At 39.5% G+C, this 26,099-nt stretch overlaps 2 protein-coding genes across 7 annotated transcripts in view; one reads left to right on the top strand and one right to left on the bottom strand.

The window, feature by feature from the left end:
- Positions 1 to 2,050: 2,050 nt before the first annotated feature.
- retreg2 (reticulophagy regulator family member 2) lies at positions 2,051 to 12,895 on the bottom strand. Of its 4 annotated transcripts, none has more exons than XM_066687698.1 (9): positions 12,591 to 12,895; positions 11,691 to 11,794; positions 10,910 to 10,940; positions 8,875 to 9,004; positions 8,559 to 8,643; positions 8,263 to 8,400; positions 7,936 to 8,024; positions 7,383 to 7,464; positions 2,051 to 6,467 (listed from the first exon to the last, which is right to left on the bottom strand). In XM_066687698.1, the coding sequence occupies exons 1-9, from the start codon at positions 12,851 to 12,853 to the stop codon at positions 5,815 to 5,817; spliced, it is 1,575 nt and encodes a 524-aa protein (XP_066543795.1). In that variant the 5' UTR covers positions 12,854 to 12,895; the 3' UTR covers positions 2,051 to 5,814. The 4 variants fall into 4 exon arrangements, with proteins under 4 accessions (XP_066543795.1, XP_066543794.1, XP_066543793.1 ...); XM_066687697.1 differs by having other exon boundaries at positions 2,051 to 6,470; XM_066687696.1 differs by having other exon boundaries at positions 7,329 to 7,464.
- A 2,475-nt stretch (positions 12,896 to 15,370) lies between these two features.
- Positions 15,371 to 26,099, top strand: part of abcb6a (ATP binding cassette subfamily B member 6 (LAN blood group) a) — a 56,977-nt gene continuing 46,248 nt past the window's right edge. The window contains exons 1-4 of one of the 3 annotated variants that reach the window (XM_066688584.1): positions 15,371 to 15,465; positions 16,715 to 17,245; positions 20,706 to 20,843; positions 21,633 to 21,822. In XM_066688584.1, the coding sequence (XP_066544681.1) occupies positions 16,730 to 17,245; positions 20,706 to 20,843; positions 21,633 to 21,822 (844 nt within the window). In that variant the 5' untranslated portion in view covers positions 15,371 to 15,465; positions 16,715 to 16,729. Of the gene's footprint in view, positions 15,531 to 16,714; positions 17,246 to 20,705; positions 20,844 to 21,632; positions 21,823 to 26,099 lie in introns of all 3 variants that reach the window. The other 2 variants (XM_066688583.1, XM_066688582.1) reach the window with 2 other exon arrangements.

Genomic DNA, 26,099 nt, shown 5'->3' on the forward strand with positions numbered 1-26,099 from the left:
ACAATATGATTATACTTTATTGATTTGAGTTGACACAAGAACACCAATATTATGCTCTAATATATGACTTCATACTTTGCCTACCCTTTCAAAAACAAAAATACCATGTTTGATGTATTCAATTTTTGACAGCAAAATATTGACTTTCCAAAGTGTGGTGCCAAAACATCTTTGTAAAGAATTGTTGAGCTCTTTAAATAAAATAATCCCAGAACATACATTTTCAAATGATTAAGGCAACTAATTCCATATCACATCTGTATCTTTAGTATTAATGATGCCAATATCTAGAGAAAAAATTGTGAACTCCACTTCTGTCTGTCTGTACAGTAGCTTACTAGCTTCCACAGGGTGTTATTGACATTGAGAAATAATTGAGCTTATAATTAAACACTGCAGATGGCATTACTCTCTCTGTAAATAACGCCTCCAGATGAAGACCGTCCTGTCGCAAACACAATATGCCTAAAACTCGTTTACAGAAAACATGTGAAACTTCGATTTAGTGTTGCATTGTTCAGTTTTTGTGTATTTATGTTTGTTTGTTTTTTTCTCCCTTTCCAGCAGTCTTGAAACTTCAGTTTTATTCTTGTCAAGTTACGTGTTTACTCTGTGGGAACAGGATCTAGGGTAACTGAGCAAACATACACCCCTGGCAAATAGGCGGTTCAAAGTCAGCCTGTTCAGATATATTCTACGTACATTTGCACTGCAGAGCAATGCTTGTCGGTCACGTTAGCAGCAAAAACAAGACAGACAATAACATCTTCAGGATTATCACGCACAACACTGTGTATCCAGGAGGTAAAATGTGAAACAGTGCCCTCTACCTACTCAGAACATACTTTGAACATACTTGGCTACAATAAATAAAATAAAATAAAACACAAGCAATTCAGAGTGAACAACATTGAATAATACCATCCCAACCAGTGCATCTGTTTTTCAGATATGTTACCAATGTAATTGTTTTTTGTGTTTTTTCTCTGTCCCTGTCAAATGCCCAAGACTCAGCATTTAGAAATAACTACATTTTCTGCAACCTCCCCTGCCTCGGAAAGCTGAAGACCATACAAATGCATGTCCTAAATACTTTCCATTTCACCAGTAGCACAAATGACAGGGATTTCTATTGATCTGGAGGATAGACAGTACCACCTGCAGACACCACAACAGTTAACAAGAGCTTGCTTAGGACCCAGCCACCCCCCCCCCCCCACATTAGTCATTACCTAGTCATAACCCTACCCAGGTTATGATGTGGTGTCACGCGCTCACACAAATGTGCGAGCTTTCACACGAAGGAAAATTATAACCTGGGATGGTGTTCAAGTGTGATAGGGGATCAGGAGTGCTGGGCTAATTGTGGATACCCTCTCAGAGCCGGCCGGCAAAGCTCAGGACCTGAACCAGATTCCTGTAGGCCAGTGTTTCTCTAACTGTTTTTGCCCACGGTCCACGCAGCCGATACAAACATTTCTGCGGACCACCCAGCCCCCCAGACCCGGTGACAAAACACATTCACTTATCTCTAAATACCTACATACATACAAGTCTGTTTTGTTTTTTTAAAGGGGGGAGCATTTAGATCATATCCCAGTATCAGCACACGGAACAGCTGCAGAACTGTCACTTTGAGAACTGCTGCTCCAGTAAAGTTTAGCATCAGTTTCCATTGGGAAGCTATTTTATACATTGTGCTTATTGGTCCTACTTGGTCAAAGTGAAAAGGGGATTTAGGAACCATCTAAAAATTGCCCATTCTTCAGATTCAAGGTGGCACTGAGAAATCCATTGAATAGCTATTATAACCACATCAGTCTTAGCACAGTGACATTTCTAAGTAGAAAGACAACTCATTGTATTGAAGGTATATCTGGAAATGCTACAAGTGCGCAAGCTGGAGTTAAACCCAGATATAGGCTATTTAAACCTGATCAAATCTGACGCTAAAGACCACCAGACCACCGTCCACACAAGCCTCATCTACCAACAAAACATCGATGACAGAAAAGGTTTGCACTGTGGTTTAAGAAACATAGGAGCTTGCTAGTTGATAACATAGTTTTAATTAAACAGATAAATAAGAGACAAACAATGCTTTACAACCAGTGCTAGTAAAATAGCAATACAGCAGATCACTGACTAGCACAATTAGTAGCCTGTGGGATATTGTATTTACATCACAGAGCACTTTGTGTGGTTTGGTTTGATCTGAACATTAAAATACAGAATCCTTTTATTCTTTTTTGTTTTACTTTCTACATATGGTACACAAGCAGTGGAAATACAATATTTACAGGTGTAAAGCCAACTGTACACAAAGCATCACCACAGTTCAACGGGAATCCACACAGAAACATCACAGCCACCTTTGTGATACAAATGACCGTCCAAAGGTGAATCTTCAGTACGAGATCACCTCATGTGGAAAATGACTGTTTTTTTTAAATTAAACTTACTTTCATTTATTGTGTTGGTCCTTTGAGAGAAACCAGATGACAAGGAAATGTTACAAAAAAAACGTGATGCTACTTTGGGTAAAAAAGGAAAACAAAAATGACAGAAAGATTCATAAACCCTTGCAAAACATTAAGCCTTAATATCCTAGATGCCTCGATCAGTATCATCTAGCATACCTGCACTTCAAATTCAACTCTAATGAGATATACATTGTGTTTAAGCAGAAGCCAGAATATCCCTTTAAAAAGATACCCTCTTACGCATACGACTATTTGCAAACAGCTTTCAAACTGCTGCCAACAGTCATTTGTTAACTGCCTTGCAAATTAATGAGCACCATTAACAAACTAAAAAGGATACCAAAAATCGTACTGGTTACAATGAAGGCTACATATCATTTGTACACCGGCAGTATATGTAATGTCTGGAGAATGTCTTTGAATTTCATATGTAAAATCATGATGCAAGCTGAAAAAAATATCCTGGGCTGAGGGAATGACAGTCTGGCCACCAGGACGAGGCCATTGCAACCCCACCAAAATGCGGTGCTATGGGAGCGAGCTACTAATGCAGGGGAAAGGAACTGGGTATTTATAATTGTGTGATTAATTGAAGGTGTATTTTATTGGTTAAGCTTGGAGCCGAGTGAAGCAGGGGGATGTCTTCCTCCCAACCTTTATTTTTAAACTCCATTAATATTCCCATTGGCATCTCTTTAGACAGCTTTTATAAACTCAAACACATATGCTAAGATGAAAGAAAAAATATCCTAATATTAATAGCAGCCTCTGCAATGTCATATGCTGAGTGACCTCAACAAACTGCAACATTACACAGGTTGTAATTGTTAAAAAAAAATGACCACTAAGGATGAGTTATAGGGAATACGGTCAGTAATTATGAAGTCATTAAAAAGCCAAAAGTTGAGATATAAACTAATAATCACAAGGTCATTTTAAAAATGAATACAGCGAAAGAATGTATAGAGCTTAGTTTGTTAAATTATTTTGATGAATAATGCATGTTGAAATTGCTTAAATTGCATCAAAGTCTGTCAACTTTTCAGGCATTCACTTAAACTGTGTAACATCAGTTCAAATACAATGTATATTTTGCAATAGTAGAAGCTGTGAAAACAGAAACAATTCAAAACAAGTCCCCCTCATTCATTTTCAAAAGGTTATGTAGCATGTGTAAAAAATATGATTTTGTTCTCAGGATGTTTTAATTTTTTCAGTGAGTTCTGTTACCAGACCTACACTTTTCTGAAATGGATGATATGACTGTTCACTTGAAAATTTTAACAGGAAGGACTGCAGATAACACTGTGCAGATTTTAATATATCCATTATAATTATTACCACTTTTTATTAGGGCCATAGAGACAAAGTAAAAGCAGCTGACTCCGATGAAAAGGAGATCATTAAAATGTAATTATAACATGGCAAAGATTTTCTTTTAAGCTTTAAAATAGGACTCCACAATACCCAGACAGAAAATTAACATAAAATAAAAACATTGGTTGAGTGGTGGAAAAACAAACACACAAACAAACAAACAAACACCACAGAAGGCGTGTCCAAAACTGTTCTAGAAGTACAGTCTTACACATACTTAAACCGGGGAAGTGGGGAAGACCCTTTACAACGAAATCAAATTACTAATTTAAATAATTAGGATAATTAAATAATTAAGTGCAACAAATGCCTGAAGACATTAAATTATCTAAAAAAGTGTTCAGTTTCCCTTGATTTTCACTCAGCTTCCTGTACACGGAAATACATTAAAAGACTGAACATTATACCTTACAGTTGCCTCTCTCTGCAGTGTCATGACTCACTTGCAGCTGCTGTTAAATATCCATTTTACAATGTAAAGGCAATACACTGTACATTAATTATAAGTGCAATTAGATACTTTCAATGAAAAGTATATCAATTAAAGCATTATCCACTTTATCTCTCCTGCATAATACCTTAGGGGGTCACGACTAGGTAATAAAGAGAAAGGAGTCACAAGAGGAGTTATGCATACAGGTGTCCGATAAATATGTCTGATATAATCCAGACAGGAAGTTAGATTTAAAATCAGATAGATTTAAAATGTAGCGGTGAGGTTAGTTAAAAGTGTAGCGGCGAGGGGCAAAAATATGATTGGTTTACAAAGCTGATGTCACTCCTTTCCAAGAATGGCATATTTTGAAGAATGTTCTAAAAGGACTTGTATACAAATCCCCACATGCAGAGGTGCAGAGTGGTCTTTTGAGAAAGCTTAACCGCTCCAATTTTTTGTGGATGGCAGCCCTCATTGAAATGTGTCAGTTTACTGAACAATTACTGTCTCCCCAGTGCATCACAATATTGAAAACCTTCTCTAAATCATTCATTGAAGACCTCAGCCTTTAGTGTTGTCCAAATACTACCAGCTCAAGATAAACTGCATGGTTTTCTTAAAAAGGTGGGGGACTTGTTCCCAAGTGTTCTTGTGGTGGTTTGAGGTAAAGAGACATTCATGTTTGTTTATTTTTAAATACGAGTTATTTCAATAGAACTCAAGGAGAGCGCAATTCAGTCTGGAAATTATATCACTGCAGAAGACAATGTTCTGCAGAGGTCTCAGACCATTAAAGATGGGTCATTAATGATGAAAAACGCTTGATGGAGCCTTGCCACAGGATTGAAGCTTTGTTATATTCCAAAACCAGTTGTACATACAATACTAGAACTATATTCACTGACTGTGGCCCAAGGGGAAAGGTGCTTTGGGTCCAAGCCACACAAAATTAATTATTTCATTACAACAAATTCAACTAACATCCATCACTTGTTTTACCAGTACTCTAAACTCTGGTATGTACAAGTGGTGGAAATACAACTATATTTTTCTGAAAAAGTTACACTACATTGCCAGATCCAAGAAGCAATGATTCAATTCTAATGTCAAAAACGGGTCGGTAAAATTGCAGGTTTGTCATCAGCGATGTACTTGGTGTGTGTATGTGCGTGTATCTACGTGTCAATATACAGTATATTAAACACGCATGCCCTTAGGTTACGGTGGCTGATATTAGCATGACTGATGAACTCTTGCACAAAATAAAGATCAGGCATTTGTTAACCATGTTTTTTGTACAGACTAAAATTTTGGAGCAGTTGCCAACAATTTTAGCTCAGTAACACATTAAGTTAAACCATATACATCAGGGATGTGGCCAAAAAAAATAAAAAAAAGATTTTCCACACTATTTTTTTTCAGCAATGTGGGAAATTGACCAAAACTCTAGGTATGCATGTAGTTACATATACCTATATATTATAAATAAAGAGAAACAGTTTAGTACGAGTGGTGAAACTAGGACTCCTCGGTGTGCTGGCTGGGCGGGGCGGGGTGTGAAGGCTGGGCCGCAGTCTCTCCCAGTCCCTCTGGCCCTGTCTGAGAGCTCAGGCCCAGCTCCTCGTCCATCTGCTCCAGCTCCATTTGGTCCAGCAGCTCAAAGTCCTCCTCCAGGCCAGCAGCGGCAGTCTCCTCGCGGGCAGCGCTCTCCGTCTCCTCCTTCGGCTCGGTCTCAGCAAGCTGCGTCGGGGGCTCGTGCGGGAGGAACTCGGCTAAGGACGGGCTCTCGCTGGCTTCGCTCGAGCGCAGCAGGGCCGTCAGAGTGTTCTGCACCACCGTGGAGATGGCCGTGCTGACAATCTCCTCGCTCAGGGCCTCCAGGGAGAGCCCCTGCCCCCGGGCCTCCTCGCCTGTCCCAGGAGGCTGCCCGTGCCCGTTGAAGTGCGTATTGACAAAGTGCAGCGGCGAGGCCAGGTTCTGGATCAGGAAGCCTGTGGGGCTCGGCTCCTCGGGGCCCCGTTGCTCCGTCGGGGACCCCTCTGCCTGATGTCCAAGGCGGCAGCGCAGTGCCTCTTGCTCGATCGAGGTAAACTCGTCCACGGAGGGGAACTCCGGCAAGTCTTTGGAGAAAGTCTCTTCGGGCTCGCTGTTTATACTCTGCTGATCCAGGTCTGCTATAAGGAGGATCATGGGAAATAATCCATTACATATTGATAACATGTAAAGCTCACCCCCACCCCCTCTAACCTTTTTACAGTTAAAGCCTTTTTTGGGGGGGTTACCACAAGTATGGGAAGACTTCTATATGGCATGTGATTAGCCAGAGCAATGGCACAAGCCTGCCAGCGCAGTCAAAAGCTTGGAATGAGAGAGTGCCTACGTTGTCGTGGAATCCTCCTCCATTCCTTTCACCGCAATGACCAGCTAGGAGCGGTTACTGGAAGGTACTGCCTGGATGCAACATCTCCAATAGCAACAGCTCACAATTTACCATAGTGATCGCTCTGTCTCCAAGCAGGCATTTTTGCCATTGTAATTGGGGGTTTGGTTTTTTAAGTAGGTTCTGCATTTTGCTTTCCTAATCAGAGGTGTGCCTTTAATGTCATTCATATTTTATTGAAATTATTTAACAGGAAGTTGGCATTGGACCAGACTGAAGGCAAAGTGGATGGAGAACAGCTGTGAATCATCACAAACCACATGACAAACACAGAAATGCACTCCACCCTCACCTCTTATCAGTCACTGTTACTGTCTCCTGCTGCCAATCAGGTTTAATTGCTAATAAAGGCCTTTATTTTAAAGTGATAAGGGTTATTCATTAAAATAAGTTTGTGAAACTCAAATCCTATTCGTTCTGTAAATGAAAGGACTCTCAATCTGTAAGCTTAATACAAAATAAAGTCATTAGCAGAATTTGTATTTACAGAATATGAATCAGGGAGACAAAAAATGAACATCTGCTTTCAGTGGTCCTTAGGTTTCAACTTCTGAAGAGAATATTTGTAAAACCAGACAGGAAAATGGCACACCTTCAGACACATCGGTGAGCTGAGGGGTGGTTGCACGGGAGACCGAGAACCCACCGCTCTCCAGAATAGAGGCCTCTTCATCAGACAGCTCCGAGTCTGTGATGGCCAGGGCTAGAGCGGTGGTCTTCACATCCACCTGGCAAAGACAAGGAACGGGATGGCCGGTTTGATTCGTGCCAAACGACTGACAGAGTGGAACACATTGCACATTTTATCCCACCACTGACTCAGGTTGTATCCTGTAATACACCCACACCCGCTTGGCACTGAAATGGTTGGACACAAACACAAAAGATAATTTAGAAATAATCGCAGGCAAGTTTCAACCCTTTGCTAGGTTGTCAGCAGCAGGTAATAGGTGTTAGAAATCTCTAGGCAGCTTAGAAATGATGTGAAATGGGAATGTTCTGTGAAAGCTAAAATGCCCTGGGTAAGGGAGTGTACTTCTAAATAAAAGGAAATAATATTTGTTTCACACCTAGATCTCTTCAGTCACAACAGCTAAGACCATCCTAACTCTCCGGTGCATCAAATGCCATAATTTGCCGTGCAGATCCATGTTATTGAAGGTGTGCCAACGTGCTTTAACTGCAGTGCATGTACTTACAGTGGGAGAGAAACAGGAAAGTTCCTCCTCACTCTCACTCTCCGTCTCTGCCAGCAGCTCATCACCCCCCTCTGGCTCCTTCTTTATTTCTATACAACAGTGAGGATTATAGTTTTTAAATAGCGGAGTGGTTGCAACTCGTACTGGGCTTTCCTCTTAGCAAAATGGAATTGGTTTTTATTATTTAAATTACTGTTGCAATAATAAGTAAGTAAATGTATTTTAGTTTCCAGGTAAGCACAATCTTTTAGTGGCAAACTGCATTCTGAAAGCACTATTCTATTAAAGCCCTTCTATTAAGTTTTATATATTTTAAAATCAACTTACTTTTCTTGTCATGCTTGCGGTGCTGTGTGCCGCCCTTCATGCTGTAGTCCAGCTTCATCAGAATGGGCTCCAGCCCGGTGTACATCTTCTGGATCAGCTCATGGTACACCACCAGTGGCCAGAGCAGCACACTCAGCACTGTGGAGCAAATACGAAAAAATGTCCAGACTCAGGAAATGGATTGGGTTTCCCTTCATATCTCTAAGGTTTAAAAACATCTCACTGCACTTTGTTAACCCAGTTAGTGCAATATAGCAACCCCCCCACCCCAAAGAAAAACATGACCCACTACTCACATATAATATAGGAGATCATGATCCCTGGGATATAGTGCCCGACTACAGCCAGAACAATGCATCCGGCACACGTCAATGCACAAAACTGAGGAGCACAGAAAAACAAACCATAATTAAACTTTGCAAACAGTACTTATGAACAGACATCTCTAAACGCACGTACAATCATGTTCTGGAATGAGGAGTGAATGAAAATCAACAACAATAGGAGACGGGGGCCCCAATCACATCGCAGATCTGCAAAAGACGGCCAAACCTGCAGGCTGCGTATTGCCATGCATTTCCTGAAGAGGCACATGTTGCAGCAGGCAGTTACCTTGCCATGGTGGAGCCTCTTGTACTGCAGCATTTCTTGAACGTAGAGGCTGCAGTAGAGGTAACTCTCCGCCAGGTGATGACTGAGCTCGGGTACACTGAGGAGACGCGGGTGCTCAGCCATGCTCTCCCTGTGGGTACAGAGGCATCCAGTTTTAGACTGCTCTCCACACTCATTTTCACCTGGCAGGTAACAAGCTGGAGAAACCCTTAATTGATTGCTTTAAGCCGACAAAAAGATTTACATGAGCTTTTGACATCGATTGAAGTGCCCCAAAACTAGTGATGCAGGCCACTGATGTGCAGATAAATGATACAATGATCTGTTCAAAATGTTTTGCTTCCGTTTCATTTGAGGACAGTAAATCAATCAAAACAGACATACAAGGATGACTCAGGGAAACTCATGGGTACTGCTGAGCAAGGTCTGCCAAGTCATTAACTCTAATGCACTTTCAAAATTACAGTTTGATGCTTTGTTAGGATGTCAAGCTTTAAAAGGGACCAATAGACTGTTCTGACACAAAATGTAAATGTTGTACTATCAGGATTTATGCATTTGCGTTGATTTAAGCCGGCAGTGACAATGAAACTTTAACAAAGTACAAGAAAGATCCAGCCAAGAACAGTAGTAACATCACAAACATCTAAACGAAACAAAAACAAAAAAGCCTACTGCTGCTGAAAATCATATTAAAGGGATAAAACCTGAACACTAAGCACACAACAATCCAAGCAAAGGCAAGCAAGGACAAATACTCCACACTGAACACAATCTGTGGAAACAGTAGCTTTCAGACTGAAGCATTATTGGATTTCTCATAGAAAAAATAGACACTGCTATTAAAGACTTCCATTTCCCTGTCTGTAGATCAATCAAGTCTGGGAATTAAGTCCAGCGTTTTATGTCCCACCTCAGTAAGAACAGTTGGATCTTCAGCATATTTATGAATGAGGAAGATCTCTGAACACAAGTGCTGTCAGGGACTTTAAGAAGCCTGGCAACACAAGAGGGTTATGTATAGTGGTATTGTTATTTCAGTCTTTAGGAAAGAGAAGCCCAGCTAACTGTATTTATGAGTGCCAGTGCTAAACTGCATTTAAAACTGGTGTATGTGGGGTGTCAATTCCAATGTCTGCAGAACCAAGGGCATCAAAAACCTATAAATCCAATCAGTCTAATCCATTACAGACCCTGCACTATGTGGTTGACTTTAGATTTACTCATAGGTGATATACAAATCAATGCCATCTGCTCACACCTAAAGGGTCATTTACAGTGAGCAAATTGCATGTAAAAGACCTCTAAGATGTTTCAGAGATTACAGCCATGTCATGAAGTAGAACACACTCATTCTAAGTATGCGTGTGTAAAGACGGTGCAGACTGTGTAAAACAGATGGGCCCGTTTCCACGCCTGCAGTTCTACAAATCAGGTTTGTTGGCCTACAGTTGATAAGGCCAGATAGCGCTGCCTTGACAAAGGTCATCGCACATGACAATGAATAAGGGAATGTTTGCTCTTCATTATCATCAATAAAAATAAAAAACTGAAATATTTTAAAAACAATAAATCTCAAGAAAGATCTGATCAAATTAAATTAAGTATTCAAGCTTTTGATCCATCTGGATTTTGGATTTTTCCCTGCAATTTAAGTTGTTTAAATTATTAAACTAAGTGCCCCAATTCTAAAATTGGTAAAATATTTACTCAGGAGTCAGATTAATTAAATATTTAAATTAAGCTAATTTTTAAATTAAGACCATTTATGGGATAGGGGAATGGATGGGTAGTAACCATTTTGTGGGACTAGATAACCTGTAATTGTATATAGTAAATCTGACAAACATATACAGCCTTTACTCATTTGGAAATGCTTTAGCAACATGAGAATATCAGGCCACAAGAGTTAGAATTTATGCAAAAAGAAAGTAATTGTTTCCAATCCATTGTGTTTACCACAAAAACATCTTACAATTTATCTTTAATAGCTCAAACAATTCAATGGTCGGCAGGATTAGCGTTGGATACATACCTTTCACTTCTAGTAGGTTCTGGATAGTGAACTGCAGTGCAAGGTGACAAGCCAAAATAAAACGAAATTCACAGTTAGACAAACATGTCCTTTCTTATTGGAGAAAAACTAAATATACTTAGTTAAAATATTAGACTAATACACTGATCTGTGGATATAAAATTTGTTTATAATGATACCTCCTTAAACATATCAGGCACCATTACTCAATGTTTCATTATATGCGACCATAAACGATGCAAATGTTCAAAAACTGCAATGTAATTTGCCATATAAAAAAACAGTCCAGTACATCTCCAATCACAAAGCAAACACTAGGTTTCAAAAGCAGTATGCAAACAACTCTGTAGAGTTGTAGTCCACAGTATGCACACCCTTCAACAGAAACAATATTAACTAGGGATTCATTTAGTTAATGCATAGTGTTCATTAAGCTGAAGAGCAATTGTTCTCTTTAGAGTTGTAGTCCACTATATTTACAGTATACAGAATATTTATTTATTTACTTAATTAAATAGGATTTTTAGAATAGAATATGCTGAGCCATATGGTCAAATGGAGCCAAGACATGGGGGTGGGGGGGGGGCTCTTCACATATCTATGAAAATACATAGGAGGAAATCACTAGATCTTTTTAAAAAATTGAACACGTTTTAAATTACATATCACATAATATCAAGGTTTCAAGTACTAGAACTATATATATGAGCATCATCAGTCCCAGTATGGTGCCCACTTTCTCACACATTCCCAACCCAAGGACCACTACTTTGCTCCCTACCTGTGATGTCAGGTAGCTTGTGCTTCCATCTTTCCAACAGCACCACACCCAGCAGGGACAGGCTCAGCAAGAAGAGAGGCCGTAGGGACGTGGAGGAAAGAAGCCTGAATAGAGTGGGGAATGAAGGAGGGAATATATGAATCTCTAAATGACACCATGTAATGTCTCTGGGAGGCAGCACATTTTAGATCACACAATGACAGCTACAGGTTTCAGTTTAGAGGATTGTGCCCACACTGGAATAAACCCTGTAAGAAGGAAAGCAAATAGTACGTGTATACCTCAGTCATCTGCACAGTTGTGATAGAAATCACAAGTAAAATGACTGATCACTCATTTTAGCTGTATATTTATTTCAATAAAAGTTGGCAGACACTCTCACACACCATTCCAACACAACTAAAATGCATTACAGTAATTAAAAAATGTATAATTAAACAACTTTGCATGAAAGCAGGTGAGAGTCTATGAAGTATCATCTATATTTCAAGATTGAAGTCCCCACGTATAGTTGAAATAGTTAGTAATTGTAGTTATTGCTACACAGGCTGTAACCCAATCTAGGCACGGTGGCCTTTTTGTTCCCCTCAAACTTTCACCGCATCTGCCATGTCTGTCCGGGGCGACCACACTGCCAGTGACAGGAGCTCAGTGCTGATCGCCTGCCAGGCACACAGGAGCCCTTCAGATCAAGCGTAATCTGTCCGACGACATAATGCGGTTTAAACGACACGAACACAGCCCATCTACGCCACCCAGCTCCCGTTATGTTGCCTTCACCGTTATACACCGATGACTTGTGTAAAGTCAACATCGCCACCACGTTTAGAAACCAGTGATTGCCTCTCTATTATTGCCCCAGGCGGACATCATTGAAGAAGACAGCAGGATCTACTTTACCAGAACAAGCCATTGAGAGTGCAGGCTACGATGATGCTGTGCAGCGGCCTCTCCCAGACCAGCAACCTCTGCACCCACAGCACCAACGACTCGTACTGAGACAGCCATCCCTGCAGCTTCTCCCGGAGCCGCTGCAGCTCCGGGCTGCCGTCGCCGCCGGCCTGCTCGGCCTCTTCAGCCGGGAACAGGGACTCCAGCCCCACCGTAGAGGAGGACATACAGAGATTGCAAGCCGCAGCTCCAACCTCCTCCCCGCTCGCCATCTTCCAGTGTTGTTGTTATGGTGCTGGAGGAGTCACGGGGTCGGGGGGAGGGGCTTGCAGCCGTCACGCTAGTGTGTTAAACCCCTGTCACATGATTTAAAGGCTCTTCACGCCATTACACATTACTGACATCTGCTGGCCAGGCGTTGTAGTGCTTTTATTTAAGGCATTCGTTTGCGCGTCGATTCTCATTCTCGGGCAGTTTTTAAATAGTTGTAGATTTGTGAATGCGCATCATGGCATGTACAACAATGTATATAAATTGCACATATAACCACATTAATATCAGCAGAATTAATGGCATGCTAGAACTAGATGAAGTAATGCATGAGAAAGACCTAAGAGTCTACGTGGACTCCTCACTTTCTCCAGTCAAACAATGTGGGGAAGCAATAAAAAAGGCAAACAGAATGTTAGGGTATATTGTCAAAAGTGCAGAATTTAAAACAAGGGACGTAATGTTCAGACTGTACAATGCACTAGTTAGACCTCATCTGGACTACTGTGGACAGTTCTGGGCTCCACACTTCAAGAAAGATAGCGCTGCTCTAGAGGCAGTTCAGAGGAGAGCAACCAGACTTATTCCAGGTCTGAAGGGAGTATCCTACTGAGAGACTGAGGGACCTGAACCTTTTCACCCTGGAATAGAGGAGACTACGTGGGGACTTGATTCAAGTCTTCAAAATCATGAAAGGCATCGACCACATCAAACCAGAGGAGCTTTTCCAGATCAGCAGGGACACACGCACCCGGGACACAAATGGAAATTGGGCTTCAGGGCATTCAAGACAAAAAACAGGAGACACTTCTTCACACAGAGAGTTGTCCCAATCTGGAACAATCTCCCCAGCAATGTGGTTGAAGCTGAAAATTTGGGAACATTTAAAAATAGACTGGATAGGATCCTTGGATCACTTACTTATTAATGGACACCAAATGAACATGATGGGTCGAATGGCCTCCTCTCGTTTGTAAACCTTCTTATGTTCTAATACGGTAATGACAAAAAGTGTTCTTTTTGGTGCATAAGCACAACACAGCTATATGAACCTTGTGCATTGTACAGGATAAGTGATCCCTTTATTTTTACACCAAAAGAGAAGCGTGAACATGGAGTGGGATTATAAAAAAAAAGCTTAAATTAATGCCAAACTTAATCTGAATTTCCCCCTAGTGGAACAAAAGGTTATAAACAGCTCTTAGGTCCCTGGCCTACAATTAAAAATAATAAGGTAAGATTTTCAACACCACATTAATGCAATAAATAACACAATAACACATGTAACACAGTAGCAGTAATTCACACTCTTGCTCAGCTCATACATGTAAAATACAAATACAATTAAGGTCACTTTAAAGCTATAAATAAATCAAGCATGTGCTGTGACAATCCAACCTACATACAACAACTTGGGGGGACTCAGCTCAGTTAACCCCCCAGCCCCCAAAAGATAGATCCCAAAGCCACTAAGGAACGTATTTTAACACTGACTAGTGTCCATCAGCGTCTCTTAAGGGAATTTGTTATAAACCACAATCTGTTACCATACAGAAACTGTGTAACTATGCAACAGCTTTGCAAACTGTGTTAGTTGAAATTAATTGTTCATAAAAACAGACACCCAAGACAAGAGGCTATTAGAGGAGGGCTTGTATATTGAGAGACCTCATTAACAAAACACAGAAGGGACACATGCTGCAGAATCTGACATGGGAAAACCTAAAAAAAAAACTGTAATATATGCATAGTCAATTTATCTTCAGGTATGTTGTGAACTTTATAATAATGTATTATTATTATTATTATTATTATTATTATTATTATTATTATTATTACTATTATTATTATTGTTGTTGTTGTTGTTCCCTATTACTTTAGAAGACTTTATCCAAAGTGACATAGTGATTTACAAAAGTGCACAATAATACTAATAATAGTAATAATAATTATAATTATACACATGCTTTCAGTAGAATATAATAATCTACTTTGTTGTATGCAAACTGTATCACTTTAACACATTTTTAACTGTACATTAATTAATTAATCCCATTTGTGTTTCATGGGTGCATTTCAGGAATGTGGACTTTGCTTGCTTTTAATGCTCGAGATGAACTTCAAAAAACATAATCAGGAAATAAAGATAACAAAATTAAACAATTTGTTTCCTCTGTCTATATAGTTTTATTTGTTGCAGAAATTTATATATAGAATAAGTCCATGCATGTGTACATAAATACCTAATCATCATTGTTGGTGTGAGAGTTTCCAAAAGGAATTCACTTTGACTAGCTCTATTTCCTTGCATTGCGTGTGGCGGGCTATGATGTTTTAGGTCACATTCCTTTGGCGCAGATTTTCCGCAGTTCTGCACGGATCTGCGCTGCTTCACCAATGAAATTGGAGGGATTCTGCACATCTGCGCAGAACTGCGGAAATGTTCGCTACAGCAACGCGACCCTGAACCTTTGGGCAGTAGGACCCGGCGACGCTGCATGACGGTTGCATAATAAGGTGAGATTGCCGAATCATGGATGGCACAGTTCAGTGAGGTAGGGAGGAGACGGCACTCGGTGCTATTTTTATATCCCACGGTGATGGTCAGTGCACAGTGAGTTATTTTAAGTGGTGGTTTTTACTGTCATCGACTAAAAGAGCACAATTTCGTTGTAAAAGGTGGGTTTGAGCAGAGCTTTTGCAGTTAATTTGTAGCGATGATGGTTGTTTTCAAACGAGGTGCTCGACTGTACTGCGTTACAACACAACATAACACCGGCTGGGCTGTATAACTACACTCAGGACAGTCCAGTTAGTGTATCTCTCTCTCAAGACCCTTTATCTCCAGTCCGTTTGTTGCTTGTGATGTTTGGGGTTAACAGCTTCTCATGTTCAATATTTGAATTATATTCAAGGTTTAAACTTTCCTGCAGTTGCCCTTAGTGAAAGCATGTCTTATAATAGGTTAATGAATACAATGTATTCATTAAAAATAAATAATAATACTTTGAAGTAACAGTGTTAAATAATAATAATAATAATAATAATAATAATAATAATAATAAATGTTACAGTTAAGATTTTCATGGGCTGTAGCAGGTAACTCAAAATAGTGCACATTCTAATAAACTTTAATCGTTGAATAGACGTGTACAGCAATATGGGACATCCTGTAAATGTTTTTGCACATTATTTATTTACCTCTTAAAAGTCTCTCCTGTAGGCTTGACCTTTTGAAGGCAGAGCATCAGTAATTACCCCTGACCCTTGAAAACCGTGTCCTCCGGTGCCAGGGTCTCTTGGCAGATGCTTAACTGAGATGAGCTCTGTGTACAATGTCATTAATTGCTACTGATAAAAACCGAATAGGGTTTTGAACAAAATGTTCTAATTACACGTGTTGAAGCAGAATGATTGAATGTGAAAGTCATACCAGGAGGTTTGACCTCCCAGCTGCTATAGAGACGCCTATCTTCAAATTCTGGCGTGACCGTGTTTGGCATTTCTTCAGCACAATTTAAATATGGCAGGTAGACAGCAGCCCAGAGGACACCCTCCTCATTCCAGTGCATGCTGCCATCTTGAATTGCATTGGACTGATGAATGATGTGAATAATAGGACTGTGTTTGTGTCCTCTAATTTTTCTCCTTGTTGGGTAGAACTACATGCATTAATCAGAAATGGTCTTATTTAAAAGGCAGGGCATGAGACGATTATCATCAAAGTGTAATGCTGTATTCTGTAAAACTTCCAGTGTGAACAAATCAGGCGGTTGTTTGTTACAAACGTGTTCCCTGGCAAGTGAAATGAGAATGTTGGCGTCCCTTGCATTGTAAACGCTTTCTTCTTTTCTTCCCCTCAGACTTCCATCCTCAAAATGGTCATCCTAGGAAGCTACTGTGAATCCAACAGCTCTATAGGGGAGGTGTGGGTGCAGAACGGCCTGTTGCCCTGCTTCTACTTCACCCTGGTCCCCACCACGCTCCTCACCGTCTCCCTGTTCTTCGGCACCCTCCATTTTGTCTGCTACAGGAAGTATGGCACGACTATGGAGCCCAAATTCGTGCCTCGCTCCAAGCTCTATGTGCTCCAGCTGTGCCTCTCCACGCTGCTCTTGCTGCAGTTTGTCGGGGGGATGGTGTGGCAAGCAGTGGGACCCGGCCTGCTCCCTGGCTACGTGCTGAATTACGGGTGCCTGTCCGTGGTGGGCTGGGGTTGTGCGATGGCTCTGCTGCGGACGGAGAGGAAACGGGTGCTGGTGCGAGACCGGACCAGGGGGCACAGCTCTGTGCTACTGCTTTTCTGGGCTCTGGCGTTTGCTGCGGAAAACCTCAGCTTCATCTCCTGGACAAGCCCCCTCTGGTGGTGGTCCCTGGAGACCATGCATCATAAGGTATGTGGTGGGCCACGGCTGTTAAAAATGGCCAAGTCCAAAACCCCTTCACCTCCACAAACCCTCATAAAAACACAGCACGATTATTAAAACATGGCAATGGCCTCAGGAAGTTTGTTTGAAATGTACTAACTGCCCTCAACCACTTGACATTACAAGCATATGTGAGGCAGAACAATTGTGTTAAGGCTCCTCAAATTGCACAAAATAACATCTTTTATACATGACCTATTGACTTATTATTAATCACATACATAAGGATTAGACGCACAGATATCTGTGTAAAATAATAAAATATAACAATCAACCCTTCTCTCCATTTAAAAATAATGTGTTCCAGGATCCACTGTAATTGATTTACAGGAGCCGATCTGTGTTGTGTTCTCATGCTAGTCAAATGTAATGAAAGATCTGTAAAGTAAAACTTAGTTATTTGTGTGTCAAATCTTCTGTGTGTGATTTTTAATGAGTTAATAGGTCGTGTGAGGGGTGTCTCTTATTGTATAAGAGATGTAATTTCGCTCAGTTTGTGCAGCCAGAACCAAAACTGCATGAGGTAACATCCCTTACACAATAAGAGACCCTTCACATGACCTATTCATTTATACATATGCGCAGAAAGATGTGTGGAATTTGAATGTTACTAAATATGTCTTTGTGCTTCATCAGCACTGTTTATACCAGTCTACAGCCTGTAAAGTCTATTTATTATTATTACTATTATTTAGCAAACTGTACTATACCATGAAAAGACAGTTGCATTATAAAAGGACACTGAAAAACAAAACTACTAAAACAAACTCAAAAATAAATCTTCAACACTAGGTTTTGGGCAAACTCTATTGAGGACTAAAAAGTACGAGAGGATGTATTGCAACAGAGTAAATTAAACCCTGAAACAAGATTAAGATTAAGTGTTTTTGAGCCACTCAAATGCATGGATTATAGTACCTTTGATGATCACCAATCAAAGGTTGCATATTTCATTTGCATTAACAGTAAATCCTTCATTATCTGTTTTCAGCAAATCCAAAAATGTTAATATATTTAGTGTGACTCAACTGTGACTTCCTCGCCATAACAAAATCATTGCAGTGGCAGTCCAATTTGATCGTTAGTATCATTAGGATCATTAGTAAATCAGTATAGTTGGAATCAGATTTGTGAAAAGCATTATCGTCCCGGCTCCTTAAGGAGATTAATAAAACAAAACATGAATGCTTCTGAATAGCTTATAGTTGTCAGATCTTTAATTAAATTGTGTCCTGTCTACTTGAGATTCATTTTGTTCTGTCTTTCAGGCGACTGACAGGTTAGATCAAGGTTAAAATGCAGTCTCTCAAAAACAAACGTCTAAGTTACGCATGTGAATTGAAATTAAGACTCTTCAGAAATACGATGGAATCTGTCTCTGAGTTGTGAGGTACAGCCCAGTGTTAACCACACTGCTCACCCTCGAAAAACAGGCTCTGCACAGAGGAGTCCTCTCATTCAAAACAACAGAAGATTATTATCACTACTGATAAGAATTTGTAAAATTATAGAAAAGGCACAGAAACAGCTTTCCCATTGTCAAGTTATTGCGAAAGTGTAAGCGATGTCTGCTGGGTATGTTTAATGTAACAAATACCTTACAGGAGAGTGCCTGACTACAAGACCTCTGCATGACTATGCAGAAATAGCAATGCCAGTGAACACCACACAGGAGGCATGGCTTATTTGAGCTGAGTCACCGGGCTGTCAGCTCTCTGTTCTGCTGAGTCATGCACTGACACAGGAAAACATTCATAGGCCTCTATCCTGAGGGTAGAAAAGCTTTGATCTTAAACTTTTTCTTAATCTGTATCACATTATTTTCCCCTCCTTTTACGCAAAGTGTTGGTGACACATTTAAAATGGAAATCTAATTGCACAATTGCTCACTATTCAGAATGTAGTTAATGTCTAATTATCTTTAAAAACAGGCCTGGTTATCTGTGGGTACATTTGCAATGATTTGTATTGGGTTTTCCATTTAAAATTGTGTGTTTCTGAATATTTTTTAAAGAAGATATTAAAAAGATCAATTATTTTTAAATGAAAACTTAAATAGCCTGAAATAAATGTTAAGTGGAATTGAGACTGCCTATACTGAACATTAAACATTATCGCTGTGTGTTATAGGTGAAGATTCAGCTAGTTTGGGTTGCGTACATGATTGATTTAATTAATTAAGTACTTGCATTATATTTTACAGACAAATTAATGTAGCAGTCAGCAGGTGAAGATTCCCTTCAGCAGCTTATTTTTAGTGTCAAAATGAATGCTCTTAAAGTGTTACAAATGTAAGTGCGAGAGACTGAGAGACCATGGCAACTAAATGATGTTTCGTATAATAAACAACTCTTGGTCCTCCAGCAGCTGAACTCTTGAACTCTAGTGTAAAGGATGAATTGATGGGATTTATATTTCAGGAATGTGATCTTATACTAATTACATTTTATTTGTTCTGTTTAATAATAATGATAATTTTTAGAATCAACCTAAAACACAAAATCATCTATGCAATCAGCACAATAATCAAAGCTGCAGGCTCATTTATTTTAGCCAAGAAGTACATATAGAAATTGCTTGCATACTAGTAAATATAGCTAATATAACATTGTACATGATCCACTCAGTTTTAGTAGACCAGTAAGATTTTGTTTCAGGTTATAGAATTGTTGGCTTGGATTTTATTATACTTTTTGTCTACTCAAAACCAAGTCTGGTTGTCACGGATACCTCACTATTGCTCCAGCTTGCACTCACCACTTTTAATGTTATTAATAACCCTTAAACATTAACAATGTCTCCAAAATGTGTACTGCCAGCAGTACTGGATGAATATCTGTACTCATTACATTCAAAGTGATAGCTTGCCTTCAAATTTATTAACACAAACTGATCCTGTTCAGAATATCTGGATCTACAGTGCGTTATACTAAAATGCTACAGGTTAAATTGTTAGCAAAATGCAGGTGATATGATGTTCATTGTGTGTCTGGCCTAAGTCTGTGAACACTGAGGTGCAATGGGCCAGCAGACTTTTTTTTTTTAATGCTAATTTGATCTGCAAAAATCATGATAAACATGTTATGCACATTCCACCAAATTGCACCATCCTACTGTTTACATATACATGGTAAAAGAACAAACCAAATCAATTATCAAAAAATGTTTGAGAAGGTAAACGATCAAAAAACACCTTTAACCACAGGTTATATTTAGGTTGTATTTATGGAAAAGGGTTTCAATTTGATTTTAAATGATTAAGCAAAACAAATAAACCTGCAGACTTCTTAATTTTTTTTTATTGAAACATTAATGAAATTAAACTGTTTGTGGTAAAATTAAAATGTATTAATCTCTTTATAAAGGATATTACAGCCCTATAGCTTTGGCCATGGCCTGACGGCTGAATTTTGCATTGTGTGTCCAGGTGCAGTTTGGGCTCTGGCTGCTCCGGTACATTGGCACAGCGCTGCTTTTCATACTGGGCCTGAAGGCTCCAGGGCTGCCACAGAGACCCTACATGCTTCTGATCAACGAGGATGAGAGGGACTTGGAACACGGGCAGGTGCGGTGATCTGCGGTTCACATGGCGGCCATCTCGTAATTGTTTGAATAAAGCATTTACAGAAACAACATGCCTGCATTGTCTGATCAGTATGAGGTTTTTCCAAACTGCAGGAACTTGTCTTGATATTTAAGAGAGAGTCACATATCAGGTTTACTCCGAATAATTACATATTAAATAACAAACTCCTAGTGTTCGCTTATGTACCAGAGCCTGCAGGCAATAGAGAATTGCTCTCCAATGCTGCCCCTTCATGTTTTAAAATCATTATGTGGTGAAAGATCATATAAATTTTGACCTATTTTTGGCCAATAATTGGTTCAATTAAGTAATTGGGAGCTAAGCTGATTAAAAACAACTTAGGAAGTCTGGAATGACTTGCACTCTTATGTAGTCGTACTTCCAATTCTATCGATTGATTTGCGATGACATACAGAAGAAGTTTAAATTTGGTTTAGATTCAGTTTGTTCCGGGACAAAAAAAAAAAAAAAAAAAAAAATATATATATATATATATATATATATATATATATTTTTTTTTTTTTTTTAAATCGACACCTTGGGATATATAAAACAAAATGTAATTAAAGAATGGATTTTATTGTGCAAGGATGACATGATATTGCTACTTATGCAATTAAGAAACATGAAACTGATTAAATAACTTCTTAATCTTGTTCTTAAGTATAGTATGGCCATATTGTTTTGGCCATGGTCTGAAGCCTGAGGTTGCTAAGGTTGAGAATTGACAGATGAAGTAAAAGTGATATTCTGGTTCTTGTTCCCCAGGCCCTGTTGGGACAGAATACAGAGAACCAGTCGACCTGGCAGGGCTTTGGGAAGAAGGTGAGGCTGCTAGTGCCATACATGTGGCCCAGTGGCAACTTCATCCTGCAAGGCCTGGTCTTGCTGTGTCTCTGCCTCCTGGGCTTGGAGAGAGCCATCAACGTATTTGTGCCAATCTACTACAAGAACATTGGTGAGTGGCTCTCCCTGCCGTCCTCCACACTGCAGCCACACTGCAGCCAGATCTTGTCCCCTGTGTTGGATCAAGAACCAGAAAAGCATAGTTTTATTTAAGTATAATCTTATTACTTCTATGTTATAGTAGAAATATATCCAAAAATGTATTTGCATTTAGTGTTTCTTTAGGGAATTCTTAAGAATTAATTTAAGACCTCATTCAGTAACTACCCATAGTGTTTTAGAGAGGTTGAATGATTAAAATAATATTAATGATACCCATCTTAATCTTTCTTTCCCATTATGAGCTCTTTCTTTGTTTAGTGTTCCCTGCCCAATCTGCTACACTACACTAGACTCACTGACAGGTGGGGGGACCACAGCTTTCCGTTTTACGTTTAAACATAATTATCTCCTCAAAACTGAACACCCACTGTGTTGTATTCTGTCCAGATAGCAGTGGGTATTGGCAGAGTAAGCATTGTCCTGGGCCAAATGTAGTTTATCATGCCAGGTGCTCTGCCTACAAAAAACAACATCAAGTTGTACATTCAAATGTTGATGAAAAATTTGGATGTAGGGAAACTATACTTCTTGAAGACGTAGTTTTGGTTGTTGAAACTTAATGTATGTTAATCCTCTTTATATCATATTATATTCACTTGAATGTGATTTTGCATTCCACATAATTAATATATGCAGAATAATTCATTTCAAAGCTTAAACTTCAGTTCCCAGTACAGTACTCAATCAATTGCAAGTAGTACCAACAGTCTACACCAGGAGGCAGCAGAATAACATGTATTGATTAGAAAGTATGTTGTGGCTTTTGTACTTCATAGAATTGTGATGGTGTGGTTGAATTTAAAAAAAAATCTGTTCTACACTATCATGTAGTGAAGTAATGAATTGTTCATTTTTTAATTATTTAATTACTGAATGATTTAACCTTGGCACCTAAACAAAATAAAGTAAGGGAAATAAGCTTCAAATAAATAAAAAGTAAATTAGTTCAATAATAATGTGCATAAAGCCAAATCAGCTGTACAAAATGTGATGCATGTCAGAACAAAATCCTGAGTCCTGCATAAAAATCAATGACTTCTAATATCAGTTGGTAACTGGAGCCAAGTTGGCCGTTCTTTTGATTCATAACCACAAACAACTTGGGTGAAGCTTATGTAAAAAAGGCAGCTGAACAATGTAAAAAAAATGTACAAGACAAAGAATTTGGACCCCATAAGCATTTCGTTTTGGTGTAACTTCTTAGAATGTTTTTTTTTTTTTTGCTGCTGTTGTTGTTGCTGCTTTTATTTTTGAGAATTGACTTTCTTTCTCTAAATTTGACAAGTCTGTATAAGAAAATCCCACAGATTTTCAAAGATAAAAAGAGCTGACATGTAGGAAGAAGCAAACAACTCTGTCTTTAACCAAACACGACAGGCGCAGTTAATTCTGCTATGTATATTGTCCAACTCACAATGCGTGATAACATAAGAACTGAAGGAGACAGTTAATTTAAGCCATCATGCACATCTGGTTACTACTAGCTAAATAAAGCGACTTTATTAGTCTGGTGAAAGTCTTAATCCTATACTTGATAAAAATATGACCTTTAGTTTTCCTTTCTAGTTGCATGTGCCTAATCTCCTCTATCTATTTTTTCTGATCTCTACTTCCACTGCCGGTTGTGGGGATTGATGCATAACTTCTTAGTTCTTAGTGTAGTACAGGCCCTCTTAAAACTTTGTTGATGCACTGACCCTGCTATCTGCCTGTAGTGTCTCCTAGCTGCTTGAGAAACACCAATCACAGTTTAATGAATAGTGTTTCTCTAGGTGCTGCAAGTGATTACTCACAGACTGCTACCTCAAGGACACTGCACACTGCAAACTGACATCTTGTCTACATTCGACTTTTAATAAGTTTAATAAGTTTGAGGGAAGTAATTATACCTAAATGCATGATGCATCTTGGGTTGAGAAATGCTAATTGCGGCTTTAGTAGAAGGTAGTTACAGCAGAAAGCTTAAAATGTTAAAGCTAGAAGTTTGAAAACTCCTCACTATGTGAGTAAATGCCCAGTGACTGATATAAGAAATAGTGATGTATAGCAGTATCTTATTTACTTTTGATTTCTCTTAATTACAACCCCCACCCTCCCACTGTTTTTCTTCTAAAAAATAGATAGACAAATCTTAGCAATGCTGTCTTATCATATAAGGGTTTGCACATGAGGTAACACTTTTTAAAGCATTTCGGTATGAAGGTGCAGCAGGGTGGTACAGCTCCTGGTACCCGGGTTTAATTCTGGACATGAGTTTTCGCCGGGTATTCTGGTTTCCTCCCACATCCAACAGGCTGCTTAGGTTGGTTGTCCGCTCTAGATTTCCCTGTGGTTTTTGGTGCTTGTGTGTTTCTGTAATGCCCTACAATGACTTCCAGTCCAGGGTGTACCCTGACTTACACCCCTTGTCTGCCTGGATTGTCTCTGACTCACTGTGACCCTGTGCAGGATGAAGAGTTTATTGAAAATGGATGGATGGATTTAGATACGAGAGCTGATCTTTTGTTAATAACAAGCAATTCAACTTTTGAGGAGGCCAATTAGTAACCGATTATTGCTTCCTTGTTAGTATTCCTCTACTGTGGCCCTGGTTAGTTGTGCACCCCAGTCTGGAGTGATGTCATCAAGCGCTCGTGGGATGGAAAGTTGGAAGCGGCGTCTGTCTGGAGGGTGGCTTTGGTCCAAGTTCTTCCGACTCTCGCGTCAGAGCACACAATGCGCCTCTGAAGACTGACATGCTGACCTGCACTCTCTGTGAAGCGTACAGCTAATTCAGCTCGGTATTTCTCCCAGACAATGTGCCCATTACTGCTTTGTCTCCGCCGACAAAATGTCCATTGTTTGGCTATTTTTATTTACATGTCCTGAATTACAACTCATTAAGCCGGTAGACCAGTGCTGTTTCCATTGCCCCCAAGCACTGGATCAAAAAACGAGGAGAAAAGAGGTGGTTTTTGCTTTGTTGTTGAATTTGACCAGCTTAAAGGGCATAAAACACTGAATGAAGAAAAAACTAAAATCTAGAAAGACTGGAATTTGTGAACTAATGTTCATAAACTAAGCAGAATTTGTTTGGATTTTATTCACCCAATATATGTGTATATATATATATATATAGACCTGTGTTTAGTAAATGGACAAGATTTTGATCCGTTTATGTTTAAACAAAAAGTTTAAACACCCCTGTCTGAACTTGGGTTAAATCGTCTGGAATACTAGGCTTTTCTACTAGGCTTAATAGGTGTTATCCCATAAGCGTATCTTGCCAAGGCCCTGACACCAAAACCATTCCCATTCTTGTGTCTCTCATGTGTGTTTCTGGGCTGATTTGATTCCAAAACTGCAGGCGTACATGTACGTGTTTGACTATCTGAATATCGAATTTAAATGGGAGAAGATTTGTTTTGTGATTTCCAAATTAGGTGTATATAGTCAACATCTAATAGCCATATTTGTATTTGTACACCTGTGAAACTGCTGCCTATTAGTTCTGCTGTGTCCTTGAGCCTTGGATTAGAAAGGGTATGAGGATTTGCAACAATACAAGAAGAATCACGTACTGGAGACCTTCAGACCCCAGTGACGTCACCAAGCGGTAACAAATGTCACAGCCGGTCCCTTCAAAAACAAAGTGTTTGCTTCCATCCATCCTCGATCAGTTTCAGTGGGATTTTGTGTGTGTCCTTGTGTTAATTTTCTTCCTCTATTCCGTGTTTTATACACTGAAGACATCGAGTTAGCTCTCCCTCTCAAAAGCCTTGAAAAATCGGTCAATTGCTTGCAGCTGTCAAAGTCACCTTCTTCTTCTTCTTCTTCTTCTTCTTCTTCTTCTTCTTCTTCTTCTTCTTCTTCTTCTCTTCTTCTTCTTCGTCTTCTTCTTCTTCTTCTTCTTCTTCTTCTTCTTCTTCTTCTTCTTCTTCTTCTTCTTCTTCTTCTTCTTCTTCTTCTTCTTCTTCTTCTTCTTCTTCTTCTTCTTCTTCTTCTTCTTCTTCTTCTTCTTCTTCTTCTTCTTCTTCTTCTTCTTCTTCTTCTTCTTCTTCTTCTTCTTCTTCTTCTTCTTCGTACTTTGACAGTGCCATGGATTTTCCCATAAGCCAAATGGATTTCAGACCCAAGATCCTGTTCTGTGTGTGAGAGAGTGTGCCTGTGTGTGTGTGTGTGTTTGGGTGTGTGTTCTCCTTGCTGCTAAGGAGTATCTGAAGGTGTCACAATCCTGCCTCTGAAAAG

Source organism: Amia ocellicauda, chromosome 16, assembly GCF_036373705.1.
Source record: "Amia ocellicauda isolate fAmiCal2 chromosome 16, fAmiCal2.hap1, whole genome shotgun sequence".
Taxonomy (NCBI): Eukaryota; Metazoa; Chordata; class Actinopteri; order Amiiformes; family Amiidae; genus Amia; species Amia ocellicauda.